This window comes from Pollachius pollachius (assembly GCF_949987615.1).
Source record: "Pollachius pollachius genome assembly, chromosome: 15".
NCBI classification, from domain to species: domain Eukaryota; kingdom Metazoa; phylum Chordata; class Actinopteri; order Gadiformes; family Gadidae; genus Pollachius; species Pollachius pollachius.
This window is the reverse complement of record NC_136948.1, coordinates 21,794,681-21,814,339: the sequence shown is the minus strand read 5'-3', so window position 1 is coordinate 21,814,339 and position 19,659 is coordinate 21,794,681. Positions and strand designations below refer to the sequence as shown.

The 19,659-nt window shown below is 42.2% G+C and overlaps 1 protein-coding gene across 4 annotated transcripts; it reads left to right on the top strand.

The window, feature by feature from the left end:
• The first annotated feature begins 6,156 nt into the window (after positions 1-6,156).
• Positions 6,157-18,080, top strand: c9orf72 (C9orf72-SMCR8 complex subunit). Of its 4 annotated transcripts, XM_079752461.1 has the most exons (11): positions 6,165-6,298; positions 7,192-7,329; positions 8,583-9,081; positions 9,400-9,495; positions 10,606-10,670; positions 10,997-11,069; positions 11,298-11,414; positions 12,110-12,345; positions 12,479-12,536; positions 16,880-16,989; positions 17,584-18,080. In XM_079752461.1, exons 3-11 carry the CDS (start codon positions 8,635-8,637, stop codon positions 17,756-17,758), a joined length of 1,377 nt encoding a protein of 458 aa, XP_079608587.1. In that variant the 5' UTR covers positions 6,165-6,298; positions 7,192-7,329; positions 8,583-8,634; the 3' UTR covers positions 17,759-18,080. The 4 variants fall into 4 exon arrangements, 3 of the variants coding, with proteins under 3 accessions (XP_079608586.1, XP_079608588.1, XP_079608587.1); XR_013812473.1 differs by lacking the exons at positions 7,192-7,329; positions 17,584-18,080 and adding an exon at positions 15,303-15,439 and having other exon boundaries at positions 6,157-6,298; positions 16,880-16,986; XM_079752460.1 differs by lacking the exon at positions 7,192-7,329 and having other exon boundaries at positions 6,157-6,298.
• The last annotated feature ends 1,579 nt before the right edge of the window (positions 18,081-19,659 follow it).

Sequence of the window (19,659 nt, the reverse complement as noted above, 5' to 3'; positions counted from 1 at the left end):
TGCAAGTCCAAGGCCCGATCCCATTGCACCCCTTTGCCAAAACCCTTAACCCTATCCCTACCCCTAAAGCCGACCCTTTAACCCTGACTATTGCAAATTCTTCCCCTATGAAATGGGTACGTCGTTAGTAATCGTCTACGGCGTTTAAGCAAATAGACGCAACAAGTTTGTTGCCGGTTGTTTTGAGTTTCACAGTACTGGCTTCAGCAGTGGTGATTTTTCTTGCGTGGGTTTTAAACATATTTTTGCTATCTGAGAAATTTGCAAAGAAATTAGACTTGTTTAACGCCGTATTCGACGCCTGGGAATGCTGGTGGATCCAAGTGAGGCATGTAGAATATACTGCAAAAGGTTTTGTTGTAGTTAGCGTAGCTACACTGCATGCTTGTATAACTAATGTTAAGGTTGTTGGATCAACCCCTTTGTGATACGCGTAATTTCAAATAAACAGTTTACTTTGATTTGTGTTTTGAACCGTGTTCAGGTCTGATATGATATAACACATTGTATGTAACTGGTTGAAAGTACTAAAAGTCCTTCCAATTCAGACTCAATTATTAGGGGTCCTACAAATGATGTAGGAACCCTATTGTAATCGTTTGAATTATTAAGGGGGGGGGGTTTGGACAGTCGCAAGTTGGACTTCTGGCGCCCTCCTAGGTCCTTTACGGCAGAGATATTGTGTGGGGTTAGTCTCTATGGGTGGGTTAGTGTTATTGTTTACTACTGAGTTATTTTTCCCGACACCGTCACCGGGACGTTTATTTTAATTAGTTATGTTGAGTGTGTTTTAGGGCGCACTCACACTAGTCAAAGTTGCCCTGTACCGTACTGAAGTACGTTTGTCTCCCCCTCCCGCTGTGCCGATGGCCTGTGCTCACACTAGGCAACCTCAACTGGGCCGGTTGCCTCTTGTACATATGTTATCACGTCATAATACGTCAAGCGTCCGCTGCTTAGTAGAACAACAATGGAGAACAACACAGAGAACACAGTTCACACTTGACTGACTTTGTTGCTTATTTGGAGCCGTTCTACTTAGAAACAGCCCTCTCTCACTGAGCGTTTTTACACTGCCAAATAGGCCGTTTTATGCACGCCTTTTTCGCGGCACGGTCCGCACGTTTACACTGTCTAAGGTAAATTGCCTGCTTGATCTAGCACCCCAATTTACCCTCCCGGACCCTGCACACATTGGAGGTTTATTGGGTTTCATCCTGTTGTAAATGTGACGGCTCCGCGGTTCCGGGGGGGCAGAGACAGGGCAGCGATATCATCATAAATCATCAGAAAGTGAAATCCGCGAGCTGCTGATCATGTGAGAGAAGGTGATGCAGTCGTATTAAACAAATACGCTGAAAGATGGTGCGATCTACGAGAGAGACGCAGGCTTTTGTCGGGATAAAAAACAAGTGGTCAGCAAAATAAAGAATATGTTGGCGTTTTTGCACAGGTAAATAGTTAATCGGGTTTGTAGCCTTCACTCAGACGTGAACTAATTCTTGCATGCAGGTGTCTTCATTCATAAAAAAATAAAAACATTCGGGAGTATGCAAATTAATTTAAAGAGGTCTAGACTCTTTCTCCAGTGGACCAAGAAAGCCTTGACGAATGAGGGATTTTTGATCAAATACTCAACTTCGCTATCGCACCAACGTAAACCCGCTCCTGAACCGCTTGCCGCCATTTTTATTGTTTAATAGGGTAGAAGGGTCTCATGGACTATACGTCATCCAGCTCAGGTTGCGTAGCCGTGCGTGTGCGCATGGCGGCTCATTAGCATCTGTACAGTGGCCTGAACACACCTCTCCGAAGTGTTCTCAGGCCACGGAATTGAATTGTACTTGAGTACGGATTGCATGCTCACACTGGCCAAACAATTTAGACTTTAGGGGCCAAACATACTTGGGAACGGTACAGATGGGTGAGTGCGCCCTTAGTGTGTCAGGTGTGTTCAATAAAGGCAACTCTCGGAGTCGTGCAGTGTAAGGGGCGCGAGAGTTGACCTGGGCCTCTGTCTCGTCCTTCCTGTGCTGCTCACCACAGTATTATTATTTTTTCCTGACAAATTTGGTCATATCTGTAAACGAGATGGTCAAAAGTTGTTTAAATTGGCAGGCTTGTAGAACTCTCGAAATGAGTTATGGATAACAACGATGGGCCAGAATGAACTATAGGTGGCGACAAGCCTTTTAAGTGCAACATATTCAACAGGCTGCCATTTCCACTAGGAAAGTGCAAAATGCACGAAACTTGTTATACATGTGCAATTCATCAGCATGAACAACTTTCAGAGTCTGACCCATATGATCAGATCATTAAGACATAATGCAATTGCTACAACTTGACCAAACACTGTGACTGTGGGAATATATGGTGTGAAATTCATAGCAATAAGGCTAAAGACGGCAGAGATATACATTTTAAAGTGAAATATATGAATATCTCTGATGTTTTAACAGCTCTAACATTGCATCAGAAACATTTAGGCTCGGCTGTCGAATACGACTACTAAGAGGAGATTCCACAATATACCCATGCCAATTTTCAAGTCTAAATCTGAAAATAAAAATTGGATGCATTTGTTTAAATTTGCTTTTCTGAATCCCGGCCTCTCTCTAAGGCAGGCTGGCCATTAAAGTGGTGCATACGTTATTTCCCAAACGTCCGTTCGACAATGTATTTTCACACAGTATGCTTTAGAAACATGGTTGGTGATTGTTTTGTAATGTGAACCTCAGGAAAACCAGTTTTTAAGGCATACCAATGCCATTTTTCCACACCGACCAAGCTCACAATACCTCCACGTAAGGAAGACTTCTATTTCTCAAAATATACTCTGATCTGCCCCTGGCAGTCCCCATGTCCACATGTCCATACCGTCGGTGGAAAAGGGGCATATTTCCCCTTTTCCACCCCTCGCATATTGCCCTCACATGGACACAGATGTGTTACCGCAACCAGTTCAGAAACCGAATTACTGCCAATTCTCTTCCTATTAGATATTCTCTGTTGTTATCCATGTTATTGTTGGGGCAAAATAACCTGCTGAGCACATCACATGTACATTATAAACATAGCTAACTCCTACCTTAGCTTAATGAGCACATCACATGGCAGTCACCTTATAATATAGTCAACTTTTAACACATAACACATACATGAGAATATAGTCAGGTCAGGGCCAGAGCCAGGGCCCCATATCTCCTCCCGGCAGATGGTAGACACTCAGACAATGCACCAGTCATCCTCAAGGACGGGAGGACCACAACGGGTGATGCTCTGAAGCTCTCCCCCGTAAGGAGGAACACAAGAAGATATACATGCATACACTAGTGCCTGGGAACCAAGGTCAAGTAAAAACACACAGAACCACACACACCTCAAACGCACACACCTCATCACGAGGAGATACAGCATAAGACTGTATCACTCTGAGACTCTTCACCTTCTTCCGAAGCAGACCTTCCACGGAGGCGAAGCTCCGGACGAACCATCAGCGCTGATTAGGGACTTAGACATATTCGATTTCTCACGCTTATGACTCTGTATAACCGTTGCCACTTTACTTAATAAATCCAAGGTCCTCGTGCCGATAGACTTTATTACCTCTCCGTCTCATTTCATCTGGTCCAGTAACTAGACAGACCGTTTTTCCCAACATTATAAAGAAAATATATATACTACATTGAGAGGGCATAATGATCATGCCACCAAAGGCGGGAAATGGGACATAGAAATATGTCCTATACTGTTATGAACTATCATCAATGTTGTAAAGTTTGCTAGCTAGCGAGTTTGCTAACTAGCAATTAGCGCATAGTAGCGATTTTGGTGGTTGTGCTTGTTGTAAAAAAAATGTCTGTACTACATCGAAACGGCATAATGATAATGCGATGGTCATCATCATTTATTTAATGATTATTAACAAAGAAAACACTAACATTTTTGGTTTTCGACCTGTCACATCTTTCGCCGGCCATCTTGCCTTAGATATTTCTTGCTTTTCAAGAACAAGATCACAACCCTACTTTGCAAGTCTGCCCATAGAAAAGCTTACTTCCAAGGGGTAGGTAGCCCTCCTCCCTTCCTCCAATCCTATATAAATATCCTCAATAAAATATCCTTATCCTTATATTTATTGAGCATAAGGAAATCCTCAATAAAATGACAATCGGAACACCCCTACCCAGCCCGTGAACACGCAGGGGTAGGGGTGAGGGTTTGGTCGAAGGGGTAAATTGGGATCGAACCCAAGTCTTTATAGTAAAACTGGACATGGACGAATGAAAGACATTCATACATTGCAATCAGATTTTAAAAAAATATTTTTGGGCTGATTATTAAGACGGATAGTTTAATTTGTTGTGTTAAACACAGTGATAAATTAGAATGTATTAATATAATTGCCAAATTAATCCAAACGATATAAGAAATGCAGAAGCAAATCTAAATCAGAGCCTAAGGTTAACACTTTGGATGCCTTTTCAGCTCTTCTGGAAGAAAGAAATGCAAAATGTGGAACTTTGATCATCTGACCATTAAATTATGCCTTGGTGTATTGAGAAACGAAGAAGGGACTCACTATTTATTTTCTTTAAAAAATGATATTGCATTTCATCCCAAGCCAATAGGCCTAATCATATATTTATAATGCCTTTAGTATATTTACCATTGATGCTTAGTTATGATATCAATATCTTAAGTAACTAAGCATCAATGAAATCAATGCATCAGGCTCCAACCTTTACATTGTATGATTTATTTATTTATATTGTACAATACATTCATAGGTTATGTCTAATGAATCACTTCTGTAGCGTGTGTCAGTGGGCTGGCCCTGGTGAGTGGCTCACCACCAGGGTGGACATCAATAATTGGTTTCTGCATTAAGTTTAAAACAGACAATTTTATTTCAAAATATATCATTATCACATCAAAATAAATCAACAAAAACATGTATCAGTCGGTCCCCTGCAGTAGCTCTTTCGACCCCTAGGGGGCTGACCCCCGCTTAAGGACCACTGTGTTTGAGGTAAATACCCTATTTTGTATGATCAAATCAGAACACTACATTAAACCCTATAACGACTAGATAGTTTACATAGTCAATCTGTTAGAGTAGTTCCATATACACGTTTTTTTTCAGCATGACATATCTTACCTTTGCTCCTGACACGGTTTGATACAGGATCCATACCACCTTGTGGTTTAACAGCGTGGAAGACTCCCACTCACAGCCAAGAAAGACCCACTGAACCAATGACACACTCAGCCCAGTGAAGACTCACTGACCCAATGACACACTCAGCCAAGTTAAGACCCACTGACCCAATGACACACTCAGCCAAGTGAAGACCCACTGACCCAATGACACACTCAGCCCAGTGAAGACCCACTGACCCAATGACACACTCAGCCCAGTGAAAACCCACTGACCCAATGACACACTCAGCCCAGTGAAAACCCACTGACCCAATGACACACTCAGCCCAGTGAAGACCCACTGACCCAATGACACACTCAGCCCAGTGAAAACCCACTGACCTGAAGACAGTCAAAGACACACTCTGCCCAGTAAAGACCAACTACCCGATGACAGCCAAAGACACACTCAGCTATCTACAGCTGTTGGGACCTGTGTTTCAGTTGCTCAGCCATATGATGTAAGTTATGAAGCCTGCATAATCCACTGAGGCCTATGGATCTCTCTCCCTCTCTCAAACGTATCCCCTAGGAGGCCTTTTCAGAACATGTAGGCCTGTCAGAATAAATAAATACATCAAGACACAAAAAAAGATGAACAATACGAGGATGGGAATAATAAGGAATAAGTCGCTTAATGTGTGGTTGATGCAGGCCGGTAGAAGCAGTTTATGATCCACCTGTCACGTATGATTTGAGTACATGAAAACAAACCCAAAAAGGATACTGCACTTCAGTCTATAAGTTATGTGTGTCGTTCAGCACACAGTGTGTGGACTCAATGACACTGAATTGTAATTTCAAGCCAGGTGTAAAGAGGATATTGTATTGTGACCTCCAGCCCTTTGGGGGGCAGCACTGGGCCTCATGGCCTCCAGCCCTGTGGGGGGCAGCACCGGGCCTCATGTCATGTCTGGGCATCAAGACACAAGAAGAAGACAAAGACGGGGAGGCGGAGGTGGACGGACGGTGACGCAGAACCCGTGATCATAATAACTGGTCCACCTCGTTATTTGGGTTTATTACTAAATAAGATAATGGACCTTTTTTTTTTAACCAGTCCTACGGTAGTTTTATGAAGACAAGAGTTGTGGTAAGAGTCCAGATAATATCTTCTAAGGTAGAGAGGTAGGAGAGGCAGCTGTAATGTTTAGCCTTATGTCAACGATATGTTTGTTGTGTATTTGTTGTGTTGGTCAAATATGTGGTACCGTTAGTCTTCTACTAGGTTCTAAATGTTAAACGGACTGCATGTAAACGTCGATTTTCTAACCAGTGGCCAGTCATGGCGCTTTGCAATACTGCCTCACATTCAACCATTCATGCACACATTCACAAACCGGCGGCGGTGTGAACCAGGCCCCCAGGATCAGTGCATACTTCCGCAATCCACCAGCGCTCAGCGGCCAAGCCTGGTACTGCAGCTGTTTAGCGGGCTGTGGACGGGTCCCTCATTCAAGGGGCCCAGGAGTAGATATCTCCGTTCACTCCAATACAAGTGGGGAACAGGAATGTGTCTCCGCAAAAAATCTCTGGATATCAATCAAAGGCTCATAATTATCTTTATGGCATGTACTAATAAAATGTAAGTTATCTCTTTTCAAAACGTGTTTTATTAGCCGTTGTCTTTATTTATTATGCGGTGGGCAGCCGTAAGGAGTCGTAGTGAAACAAATGTTTCTTTAATAGGTCCATGTTTTGGCCCGGCATCCGAGAGGGCTCAGTGCCATGGTCCTACTAAAGGTTAAAGTTGCCTATTAGACCTGTTAAAGTTAACTTCTCGTGTCCGAGGCTGTTTTTTTTTACTTTTACTTAACATGAATGACGTTGATTTTTTTTTTTTGGGCACTGTGGTGACTTTTTAAGTCGCTGAGGGATTTGAAGACTGGTTCAGCTGTTGGATGCGTGGACTCAATTATTAGACTGGGGTCAGAAAATAATTACTTTCTCTCCATTGAAACCCATTCATATTTTTGATCTCCATAGGTCCCCCTGGCTCTACCGGAAAGGGCCTGACTTCGCCACTCTATAACTCTGACGTTCCTCTGCTTGCAATCTTTGCGATTCACCATTTATTGATCCATTCATTCAAAAGATCCAAAGACAAAGACTGGCATATTCTATGTAATTCTTAATATTTAGTCTGTTGTTTTTATTGCTTTGTATTTGTATTCATCTTTGCTCTGTTTTGATGTTGTGCAAGTGTTTTAAATATTTTATTAATTATAGGGCTACATGTAAGGTGTCCTTAAGTGGCCTGAAAGGTGCCCATAAATAAAATGTTATTATTAATATAACATTATGTCTCCATCAAAAGCAATGTACACCTGCCATTTACAGTTATTAGTTATACTTAACTACCTAGACATCTTTAATCTTATTTACATACAGTAGGCCTGATTTCCTGACGCACCATCATATCTGTCGGATTTATTGCATCCACACGTTCCAGAAACAGAAAAAATATATAAAAAAACGAGTGGTAATTATATATATTTTTTTAAATGCAAAAATGAAAATCTATATACAAGGTGTTTTTCTTTATTAGGTCAAAAATGGACAAACTAATCTGAAATAATAATATAAATACTATATATTTTCATTTTTGTTAAATGATAATTGTTGCCCAGATGGCAGGAGGAGTGTAATTTAAAGATCCTATATAGAGAATCATCGGGGGGGTTAGTAACTTATACTTCCATGGTCAGTGAACAATGCTACTGTGCTCGCTCAGACCATTAAACCATTAGACCATTAATCGCTTTAGACGCTACAATGCTAGAAAATGAGAATATTTCATCATCCGGCGGCACGTCATGCACTCTTCTTTAATTGGTCCACGCATGCAATAGGGCGTGGTTTCAGACCTCCAGGACGCGGAAGCAAGTCTCTCCTTGATGTTGCCCTGAGCCATTGAGCAGTTTTTAATAGGAATCAGTGGGCGGCCATTTTTAGTCGGCTGTCCTTTCTTTAATATGTCCATGTGTGAACCCCTCAGGGCGACAGCCAGCTCGTCAGGAGCAGTGAGGGGGGGGGCGTCTCGCTCAGGGACACCTCGACACTCCGCTCGGAGGAGGCGGGGATCGAACCGGGTTACCAGTCAGATCCGCATGGTGTCCCCAGTATTGCTACACATCGCATCAGTTTGTTCATGGAGCATCTAGACTCCTAAACAAATGTATAACTTCACCATTTATTTGTTACTCTAGTTGTGTTATCATAGGTGGTTTCTAATAATAGGTTCCAATAACAGACCTTGTTGGCCTATATTTTGCTCCTTTACTTATTCACGATTGTCTATGGTCTCACGTTACTTTACATTAAGGACGTCAAAGACACCATTTTGAAATGTATTTTCTTTTTTTATCCATGTTTAGTAATGCGCACTTCTGAAGACCTCAGTCCTCAGGATCCTCAGAGGTCATCACAATGTCGTCTGGCTGCCCACCCCAGTCCCCTGCGGTGGCCAAGACAGAGGTCCCCTTAGACGGGGCATGCCCCCTCCTGGCGGCCACCTTTGCTTATTGGGACAACATTTTGGGTCCACGTGTGCGCCACATCTGGGCCCCTCGGGTTGATCAGTCTCTTCTGCTCAGTGATGGAGAAATCACTTTCCTGGCCAACCACACCCTGAACGGTGAGATCCTGCGCAGCGCGGAGTGCGGCGCCGTGGACGTCAAGTTCTTTGTCCTGGCAGAGAAAGGGGTGATCATTGTGTCCCTGATCTTCGACGGAGAGCTGAAGGGGGATAAGAACACCTGTGCCCTCTCGATCATCCTGCCGCAGACTGAGCTGGCCTTCTACCTCCCTCTCCACGCTATTTGCGTTGAGCGGTTTCAACACGTCATCCGCAAGGGACGCATTTGGATGCAAAAGGTTTCCTACTTGATAACTTATCACATTTTTAGTGAGACACATTTTCTTCCATAATTTCACCAATGTTTTTTTTCCTTTTCTCCACGCAACATTTGAACAAGTCTTAGTTGCAGTACATGAAGTTGAATTGCTTAGTAACCATGAGGGAAAGGCACTTTGTTTAGCAAGTATGACAAGATGTTGCAACGTATGAAAACTGAAAACTGCTCCTGGGGCGGACTGAACACGAAGCATGAAACATGGTCTAGAAGTGTTTAGATGTTTAGATGGAGTTTAAACTATATAATCAAAGTGGTGCGGACTGCTTCCTGTCTTCAGGGTTACAACATTATCTCAGTGTTGAGCTCGGAGATCCTTCCTATCATGGAGTTACTGGCCTCTATGAAAACGCATCGAGTGCAGGAGGAAATAGACGTGAGTAACATGAACACACATTTGTGCTATTGGGAGGAAGATCAAATGTCTGAAATATAATAATAATAAGAAGAAGAATGAAAACAATTGGGTTCCTACGTTTTTCGTAGGACCCCTAATAATATAAACCTACTTAAAGAAACCATAGCTGCTGTGCCAATCAAACAATCAGAGTCTGGATTATGTTTGCTGTTGTGAGCTCCAACAGGTTCTCCAGCTGCTCCGGCCTTTCTACTAATTGGTCTACAGTTGCACAGCCTTGCTGCAACAACACTGATTGGATAGCATGGCCACTGATTGGATAGCATGGCCACTGAGAGGATAGCATGGCCACTGATTGGATAGCATGGCCACTGATTGGATAGCATGGCCACTGATTGGATAGCATGGCCACTGAGAGGATAGCATGGCCACTGAGAGGATAGCATGGCCACTGATTGGATAGCATGGCCACTGAGAGGATAGCATGGCCACTGATTGGATAGAATGGCCACTGAGTGGCCATGTTATTTTCATCACAATTTGTAAACCAATCCACCGTTTGTACTCTGGAAAGCTTTGTGTTGACATGAGATTCAAATTCTAATGAAACTGAACCAACATAATCGTACTTACTGGAGCTTTAGATTAGGGCTGCTCGATTATGGAAAAAATCATAATCACGATTATTTTGGTCAATATTGAAATCACCATTATTCAATCAATCATTTTTTTGAGTTTGAAAACATGATGTATTTATTCATCATGTCTCCCAATAAACACTTTGTAATTGAGAACTTTTCGCCTTAAAAAAATACACAAAATGGTCAAAAAGAAAATGTTCAAATCTAAAATAATGTGCAGATATGTATCCAGCTGTTCTGCACTTTCTATAAAACATTTAATAAAATAAAGAATAAAAAAAAAAATCGAAAATTCGATTATAATAGTTTTGTGATCGTTTGACGCTAAAATCTAAATCGTGATCATAATTCGATTAATCGCCCAGCCCTACTTTAGATTATTCAGGTTTGGCCGATAACAAACGCTGATGCCTCAATCACAAGCAATTTGTTATGGATGACAACCCAATTTATTTGAACTCTTTCTATGCAAAACCTTTTGAGCTAGATCAGAGACACGATTTTAAATGACGATGATATCGGGGACAGCTGCCATGAAGATTTCCTCCACAAGTGAGTACATTCATGATTCCTTTAGTAGTACAGCACAACCAGAACTCTGGATCATCCATTCTGGTCCAGTCACATGTGGTTTAATTTCATAAACCAATAAAAGAAAAGGAATTATACATATTCGTTAGTAAAAGTAATGTAATGTCCTTTTTGGGTATGCATCGTCCTGTGAACACAAGCATGTTGAATATCTCTGTGTTGGACTGTGTTTGTATGAAAGACAGCTGTTGTCAAAACCAACCCAGGAGATCAAATGATGTACACAACTCGGTGGACAACACAGCTGGTAGAAACATCTCAATGATCTCCTGTGTGTGTGTCCTCAGAGCCATCAGTTCCCATCTGCAGACCTGCGGCTGTTCCATGGTTGTTGGAAGCAACCCGGATAAAGTGAACAAGGTGAATAAGGTCCCTGCGGACAGGGAGCAGACTGCTGCATCATCTGCATTGTTTTCTTACATTTGATACATTTGTCATACCATAAGCAACACGTTGCACAGCGAAACGTAGGATAAATCAATAACATATTGGCTTGAGGCTCTGCTTTGTGTGGACTGTCTTTACCTTGTCATCGGTACAGCTGTGAAGGCGCCCTGTATCAACTCTGAATGTGTCTCCTTTTGTCAGATGGTTCGGACGCTCTGCCTCTTTCTCACGCCGTCTGAAAGGAAATGTTCCCGCCTTTGCAAGGCCGACTCTTCCTTCAAGTACGAGACTGGGCTGTTTGTTCAGGGGCTGCTCAAGGTACCAAGATATTAGATTTGATGCTACGTTGTATTATCTATGTTTTTCTCTATTCGCACGTATCCATTTAGCAGACGACACTTTTATCCAAGCCACTTCAAAGTTTGGCTGAGAACCATCAACATTTACATTTACATTTAGGGCATTTGGCAGACGTTTTTATCCAAAGTGACTTACATTAAGTACATTAGTCAGAAGAAGGTGAAACAATATATCGCAGTAGGTACATTAAAGATGTTCCAACTGTAACAATCAAAGCAATCAATCCACATTGGATGAGCTACCGTAGGTTTTTGCGCTGCACCACCTCGTTAACAGTGGACCCTGCAGAGCGTGCGGTACGGTGTCGCCATTGGAATAATAAATAAATCATTAGTGATTATTTGATGACCCAACATTAGCTTTTTTGCCCGAGATTTCAAAATGATGATTGCAATTCAGAATTCCTACTTGTATCCACTCTGACTTTAGCCTGACTAATTTAGCACATAAAAAACATTTAAATAAAAGGCTGTTTCTTTTGTTTTGTGTTGATTTACTGAGGTTTTTTTGAACTCACACTATGAACCACTCAGTTTCCTGAGTTAATGAGTCCCTGATTTAATTACTTGTTCTTGTAGTTTGACATTGTTGTGGAAGGAGCGTTGATTTTTCAATTCCACATTATTATAATGTTACCGTTTTTCCACTTGTAGGACTCCACCGGTAGCTTTGTGCTGCCCTTCAGACAGGTGCTGTACTCGCCTTACCCGACTACACACATCGACGTGGACATCAACACCGTGAAGCAAATGCCGCCGTGCCAAGAGCACACATATAACCAGCGGCGCTACATGCGCTCGGAGCTAAGTGCGCTATGGCGGGCAGTCAGCGAGGATGACATCGCCCCCGACATGATCATTCACACCGACGAGGGTTTCACACCTGACCTGTAAGGCTGAATGTTGGCTCAGTACTCAGTACAACACAGTACTACTGTTGTACCTGGGATATAATGTGAATTTACTGAATACTTCTCTCTCTTTCATAACCAATATTTTTGTCAAATCCTCTCTTTTTTTTAGAAATATCTTTCAAGATGTCATGCACAGAGATACACTGGTGAAGTCATTCATTGATGAGGTAAGCAATAACTCTCGTTAATGGTTTTATTCAATGCTTTTTGTAGTGACAGGCAGACCCTTTTCCAGTACTTAGTAGAAGCAGCTTTGGCAGCAATCACAGCTCTGATGTCCTGGGTTTGGCTTTAATAAACATAGTTAAAGGTCCCATGGCATGCTACTTTATGGATGCTTTAATATAGATATTAGTGGGCCCCTAACGCAGTATTTGAAGACGTTCCCGAACTTCAGCCGTGGTGCAGAATTACAGCCACTACGAGTACGCCCGTCGCACATTGAGCTTTCCCCATACGCGCCGTCTCAGTGTCTGTAGCTTTAATGCAAATGAGGAGGAGAGAGGCGGGTCAAGGAGGAGGGTGGGGCTGTGGCCCTGAGCAGCTTGCTGCCACGGTACCATGCACCCTGTTTGTGGCCTGCCGGAGCCTCGCTGCCGAGGGACCACCGCCTCGGCATTGGGCAGCGGTCAGTGCTTAGGCACCACCGCCTCCTGCAGTGGGCAGTACCAAGGCGGTGGTCCCTCGGCAGCGGGAAGCGGAAGACAATCGCGGACAACAATCCCTTTCTCCTCCATGTCGCAGTTCATGTACTTCAGGGAGTCAAAGCCAAAGTTCCTTTCCCCCGGTTCCTTCTCAACCATGGCTGAGATAACCCCAACTAAAAGTCTCCTTGTGGAAATACCAGAGACGAGAGTTCGACGTGTTATGCGCCGTAACACAAAAAGCAGAACGGTTATCCAAATAACAAAGAAGTGTAGGTTACAACACTTGCATTACAGTCCTGGACCTCTGTATTCAAATAATATCGTATAATACATAGATATCTATATCATATAATACATATTATCACGGCCAAAAGCTGTGTGAGCCTCCAGACGATATTATGAATCTCAAATGACTGCGTCGGGTTCTCCGACGTCTCTGGTTCTTCAACGTCCACATCAATCTGAAGTAGACTAAACCGCTTCGTGGCGGTGGTGCCTCACGACAGCAGGCGGCGAGCAGTATGTCGCGGTTCATGTACTTCAGGGAGTCAAAGCCAAAGTTCCTTTCCCCCGATTCCTTCTCAACCATGGCTGAGATAACCCCAACTACAGTCTCGTTGTGGAAATACAAGAGACGTCAAAGAACCGACGTGTGCCACAACACCAACAGCAGAACGGTTATCCAAATAACAAAGAAGTGTACAACACTTGCGTTACAGTGTGTGTTATCACGCGCACACACACGTGGCGCGGTCGTAGCTCATTGTCTCATTGGCCGGCCAAATCCGCTGGGCAGGCAAGGCAGAGAATGGGGAGGTAACTTGGCCCCATATGATGACATATGGGGCCACATTCCAAATCAGCCCGCCTGAACTTCCATTTTTTCAAAGGCGAGCAGGATATCTAGTGCTCGTTTTACACCGAACGGAAGTTTTAGCCACTGGGGGATGATAGGCAGGCTAGGGGAACTCATATTAATGTTAGGAAACCTCATAAAGTGAGATTTTCATGCTATGGGACCTTTAACAAACAGAGTTAACATACATTCTCCCTCTTTTTAACGTGCATACAAAGTCATTATCGTGGTGCGCACAAACCTGCCATCATGCGTGTATTCTGCTAACTGCACTGTCTATTTGATAGGATGTTATTTGTATCATAGGCTGTTGTATCATTTCCTTATTTTTCCTTGTACAAACCATTTGCATAATGTATCGCTCATAAACTATTACACTTAAGCTAGGGTTGTTGCTGTCAGTGGCCATGTCCACGTGGTGAGAAAAGCACTAATCCAGGATTTATAATGTGAACTGCTCCGTATGGTCGGCTATATCGGTGTCTGGTGATAGTGTTGTTGGACAGGGATCAATTTGAGCTTTTGGCCACGTCCTCCATCAATCTGGAGCCGTTTTCCGTAATAGTCTTAGGGCTAAAAGTAGCTCATAAGTTGCGAATTTAGGGGAAACTCCTAAAAATAATGGCCGTGGCAGTCTTAAATTTAGGACTCCTCATTTATTTATAATTAAGTATTTTAGGCCTAAAAGTAGCACCTAAGTCTAGGAGACCTTAAAAGTCCTTCAGAGGACTCCTAACTCAGTAAGACCTATTAACAAAGAATCTTAAAATAGCTGCAGTGAGACTAAATGTTTTGGAGACAATGGAGGACTGCGAATTGATAAAGCGATAAAGGCTAAATTGTGAGGGTATCAAACTTGTGGTTGAATTTGTGAAGGAATATCGCAACCATCAGTGATGGTTAAAACAAAGGGGGCGATGTTACAAATGTACCTTTAATCAACCTTAATTATTTAATTTATAAATAAATCACATAAACAATCATTATTTGTCTCATGTATTTATAGTAATAAATCACTTTAATCGTCATTATTTATTTCAAATAAGAATAAATCACTTTAAAAATAATAGTGCTCATTATTTATACACTGAAAGTTTCAAGTAAAAATTAATAGAATTACTCTTACTTATGATTACTATCTAATAATTTATTGTAAGATGATTCATTGTATTGAGTTTAATCAGCTCAGTGCTGGAAATACGCTCATTGGACAATAGTTTGCAGGGTGCTTTTAGTTACCTCCTTAATATAATGCAATTTACGCATTTTTTTGTTTGCTTTCTTTCACTTTTTAACGTGCATACAACGTTATTATCGTGGTCTTCACAAACTTGTCATTATGTGAGTATTCTGCTAACTGCACTGTCCATAACTATTTGATAGGACTTAAATTGTAGCCTCGGCTATTTCCTTATTTTTCGTTGATTCAGTGGGCTTGTTTGTGGGATGTGACGGATGAGTTTCACCGAGACTGCCTGCACTCAACAACCAATCACCGTACTGACCGCTTCTAAACGGGTGCACCAGAATCGACGTAAGGGGGCGTCACTCTTACTTCACTCTTATGGTGTGTTCCAGATGCCTCATACACCTCCCACACGAGTTGCTCTTGGGATGTAAGGTGTAATCCATTTGTATGGTACGCCGGTAAGTGGTAGTTGTAAGTTGTAAATCTCCCAGCTTTCTTGCGGCATTTCACGGAGGAATGCCCCCTTTTGGTCGGTCCCACTCGCTATTCTGAAAGTAGAGCGAGTTAAGTTTTGGCGTGTTCCTGAATCCTCGGACACCAGCCTTCCAAGTTGCACTTTTGATGTAATTTCCAGTCCCAGAGCTTTTATAGCGTTCCTGTTCGACTTTGTGATTGTGTCATGAAATTGACTAGATGTTGCTAATTGTTAGCTACATTAGCATCTTTAGCAAACCAGCTCGAAAACAAACAAGACAACTTTACATTGTATTGCACGCACAGCAAGACTATGCAATGCATAAATTGGTGACCGGAATAAAGTAGCAATGTAATCAAGTGTAAAATCGACATTAAAATGACCAACGTGGTACAAATACAAAGAAAATAAATCTCCTCACGGGTGCAGCCATTTTGTTGAGCGCACTCGTCTCAGCCTACTCTCAGAATTCCGGGAGTTGAAGAAAAAAAGTGGGGGTGCCTCCGAGAAATGCCGCAAGAAAGCTGGGAGATTTTCCGACTTCCGACTCGGAAGACAGCGTCCGAGGATTCAGGAACACACCATCTGATAGCAAAATCTGGCCCCAGTTGCCGAAAGGAATTAGAATCATCAGAGCGTCATAAGGTGTCGTTCACGAGAACTTCCCAACGTCGTGAAAATGTTTTCCCCATAATTCCCAGCGATCTGAACGGGCTTTAGTGATTTATCCTTCGTATGAGTAGGTCTCAGCGGCTTTGAAAATTACTTTTTAAAAAAAACTCCTACGCAAAAACTTAAGATAAAAAGCTTTGTGAATCCGGCCCCTCGAGACCATGTCAAAGGCTCACCATAATGTGACCGAGAGCAGAGCTCGACGGAGACTTCCTTTGACTTCATGGTTTTTGATTCTGTCATGCAATGTCGATTGTTAGAACTTGCATACACAGGTTTCTAAATAATGTTGCAATTAAATTCTGGAAAAATCGAAAGGACGATCTGAGCAAACAATACAGTCAATTTGAAATGCCACAGCAGAGTGGGAGTTTACAGTTTGTGATTTAATACCTTTGCTTAGTCGTTATGGGTTGACTCAGAGAAAGCTGGCCATAAATCTTAATTTGTTTTTATTCAATTTTGATTAAATCCAACACAATAAAGTAATGCAAAATAATTGAGGGGTTGAAAAAAAAAACAGTTCCCTGCAGTGTTTGCAGTGCATACATTTAAAACAGTATATTGTAATGTTTCACAGGTAGAATGTATGTCCTTTATGCTGTTTACGAAATTTGTAATGTGGATTAGATTTGTGGACTTTATTTTTAACTTCGGTCCCTGATTCACAGGTGTTCATGTTGAAGCCCAATCTGTCTCTGCGGAGCACCTACGTCACCCAGTTCTTGCTGCTAATCCACAGGAAGGCTCTGACCCTTCTGAAGTACATCGAGGATGAGACGTGAGTACCACTCCCTTCTGATCCATGAGGCTGATATATCATTCAAAGCATAATGCGATGGAATGGCCACTTGAAGACTTGAGTGAATGGACCTGTTTGGAACTGGTGAATTGTAACCAATATTATACGTTTATTTCTACATTTGTCAGAGCGTGCAAGAAGCGATTCAATAACATTTTCCATTATATATATCAACCTCTTTGCTGCCTGTGCTAATAGTGGATGTACTGATCGTTCGTGGTTCACATGCTGGTTCCACAGACCAGTGTTGTGCTGTGATTTGGGCTTGTACTCATGGGACCAAGGGATTCATTTTTTAAGGAATTGACTGTAGACTAATGATACCATAACATCATATTAATATTACCAGCATACAAGGAACAAACCAGGAACATTTTCACCATAAACATATATCCAATTAGAATTGGGTGGAGCAGGGGTCAATCAAGAAGGCCATCGTCATCTCAGACATAACCCTCCCTAACCCTCATAAGTCAATATTTTAAGTCGTAAAAATAATGAAAAAAAACAACAAACGGTGTCATCAGTAGTCATCAGTATGCTCGACTAATCAATCCACACCTCATTCCACAGTCAAAAAGGAAAGAAGCCGTTCCGCTCCGTGCGCAGCCTGAAGGCGGACCTGGACCTGGCGGTGGACGGAGACCTCAGCATTGTGATGGCGCTCGCTGAGAAGCTCCGAGCAGGACTGCACTCATTCGTGTTCGGGGCGCCCTGCTACGACAGAGACGTGCACATGAACTTTTAATCTTCTTGGGTTACAGATGTCACGTCTCACTAAAACTGAGCCTAATGTATTTATTGGATTGTAATTAAGTGACTTTATTAGCCTTGTTCATTAAGATAGTCTAATTGATTTTATCAATCTGTTTTATCTACAGCTTAACTTAAATTTGCCACAAGGATTAAGCTTTTATTTTTAATTGATCCTATGAAATGGGTCTACACCTAGTATTCAATCGTCGTGCATGTTTTCAAAAACAATTTGTCATTGAATTGTAATGTTCAAAAACAGTGTTTGATTTTCCCATTGTTGTTTTGTCTTTATATGTATTGCAACCAACTGATAATAAAACCATAAATAGCTCATGCCTCTAGCGCGTCAAATCATTATTTTGTGAAATGTTATTTGTTTGAACTGCCGATATATTAATATTGGAATGGCTTCACATATCTAATCCCATTGTTGGTTGTTCATGAGCCACCCGACTCATTGGGGTCATCTGAGCCTCGTAGTATCCACTTCTTATGACTAGTGAGACAGCTAGTGATTGACAATCCTGTGTGTCGGTTAGGACACAAGGAAGTTTATACATACAATAAACATACGGAAAACATGTTTAATGAATAATCAGATTAAAACTGATTTCACCTATCAAACATATATCAACCGATAATTAACCAGGTCCAGAAAACGTGGGATACTACAACTAGGCAACGTCAATCCATGGATTTTGGCGGCGCCGCGTGGATGGTAGAAGTAACCGCATGGCTCATAGAAAACATAGTCTGGCTATGCGAGGCTATCGATATCCCCGAATTAACAACCAAAACAATCTTAAAATCCAAATCCCTAGGTTTCCTTTGTAAATAAATAAATAACTGAGAAAATATAGAGATGTCGGTAATCCCACCAATTACAACCATCTCAATTCCTCCCTTGACACAATATTATCCTTGAACGATCCATTATATTTGATGGTCCCAGTAGCCCTAATCATCTGCCTCCATTTATATTCTGCAGATATTCTGCAATCTGTTCTCTCCGAACAGATTGTATCATAGACCAGCGGTTTTCAATAGGTGAGGCGCGCCTCCCCTGGGGGGCGCCAAAGAGCCACAGGGGAGGCGCGACACGCAACACTCAAAGAAAAGATACACATCTGTATGCAGCTCTATTGATATCGGTAATTGTGCGTGCTTGTATTAGTTTTAAAATGCATCGTTTCCTTGTCCCAAGTCACCAGAAGTCAGCATTAAGGGAGGAGAAAAAACTTAGGAAATATGATCCTGAATGCGTTTCTGGTTCTGTGGAGAGCGAGTTCCCCCAGATCTCCACAAAGGCTATGAAAGTTCTAATCCCCTTCACCTCAACCTACTTGTGTGAGTGTGGGTTTTCCGCACTGACCCTGATTAAAAACAAATACAGATCAAGGCTGCAGGTGGAGGACGACTTGCGTTTATTTCTCTCTGCAGTGCAGCCCCGCATCGAACACCTCTGCCATCAAAAGCGAGGCCTTATTGTTATCACTGATATGGACGATTAAATTGAAGGTCAAAGTTGTGTCTTGAATTCATAAATTGGTTGGGCCATAGGGTTGATGCTGCTCGTAGTGCATATGATGTGAGTATGGCGCATTTTGTTTTTGGTTTAAATCTGTGGTTTTATGTGGCTGAAATCGTTAACAAATTTGATGAAAATATGTGAATCTGTTCGATCTCATAACATGCCATTGCCGTTCATTGATCCAAGAGCTGTTCATTGTGCTGATTTCTTTCGAGACGATGTGCATCTCCTTCAAACGTGCGCTTAAGGCCCAGACACACAGCGCCGATTTCAGCCGTCGGGTGTCGTCGGTTGTAGCTTTGTTTTGTTGACTTGTGGATAGGCCTACTGATGTTCAGTGATTTTAAAAGTAGCCTCAATTA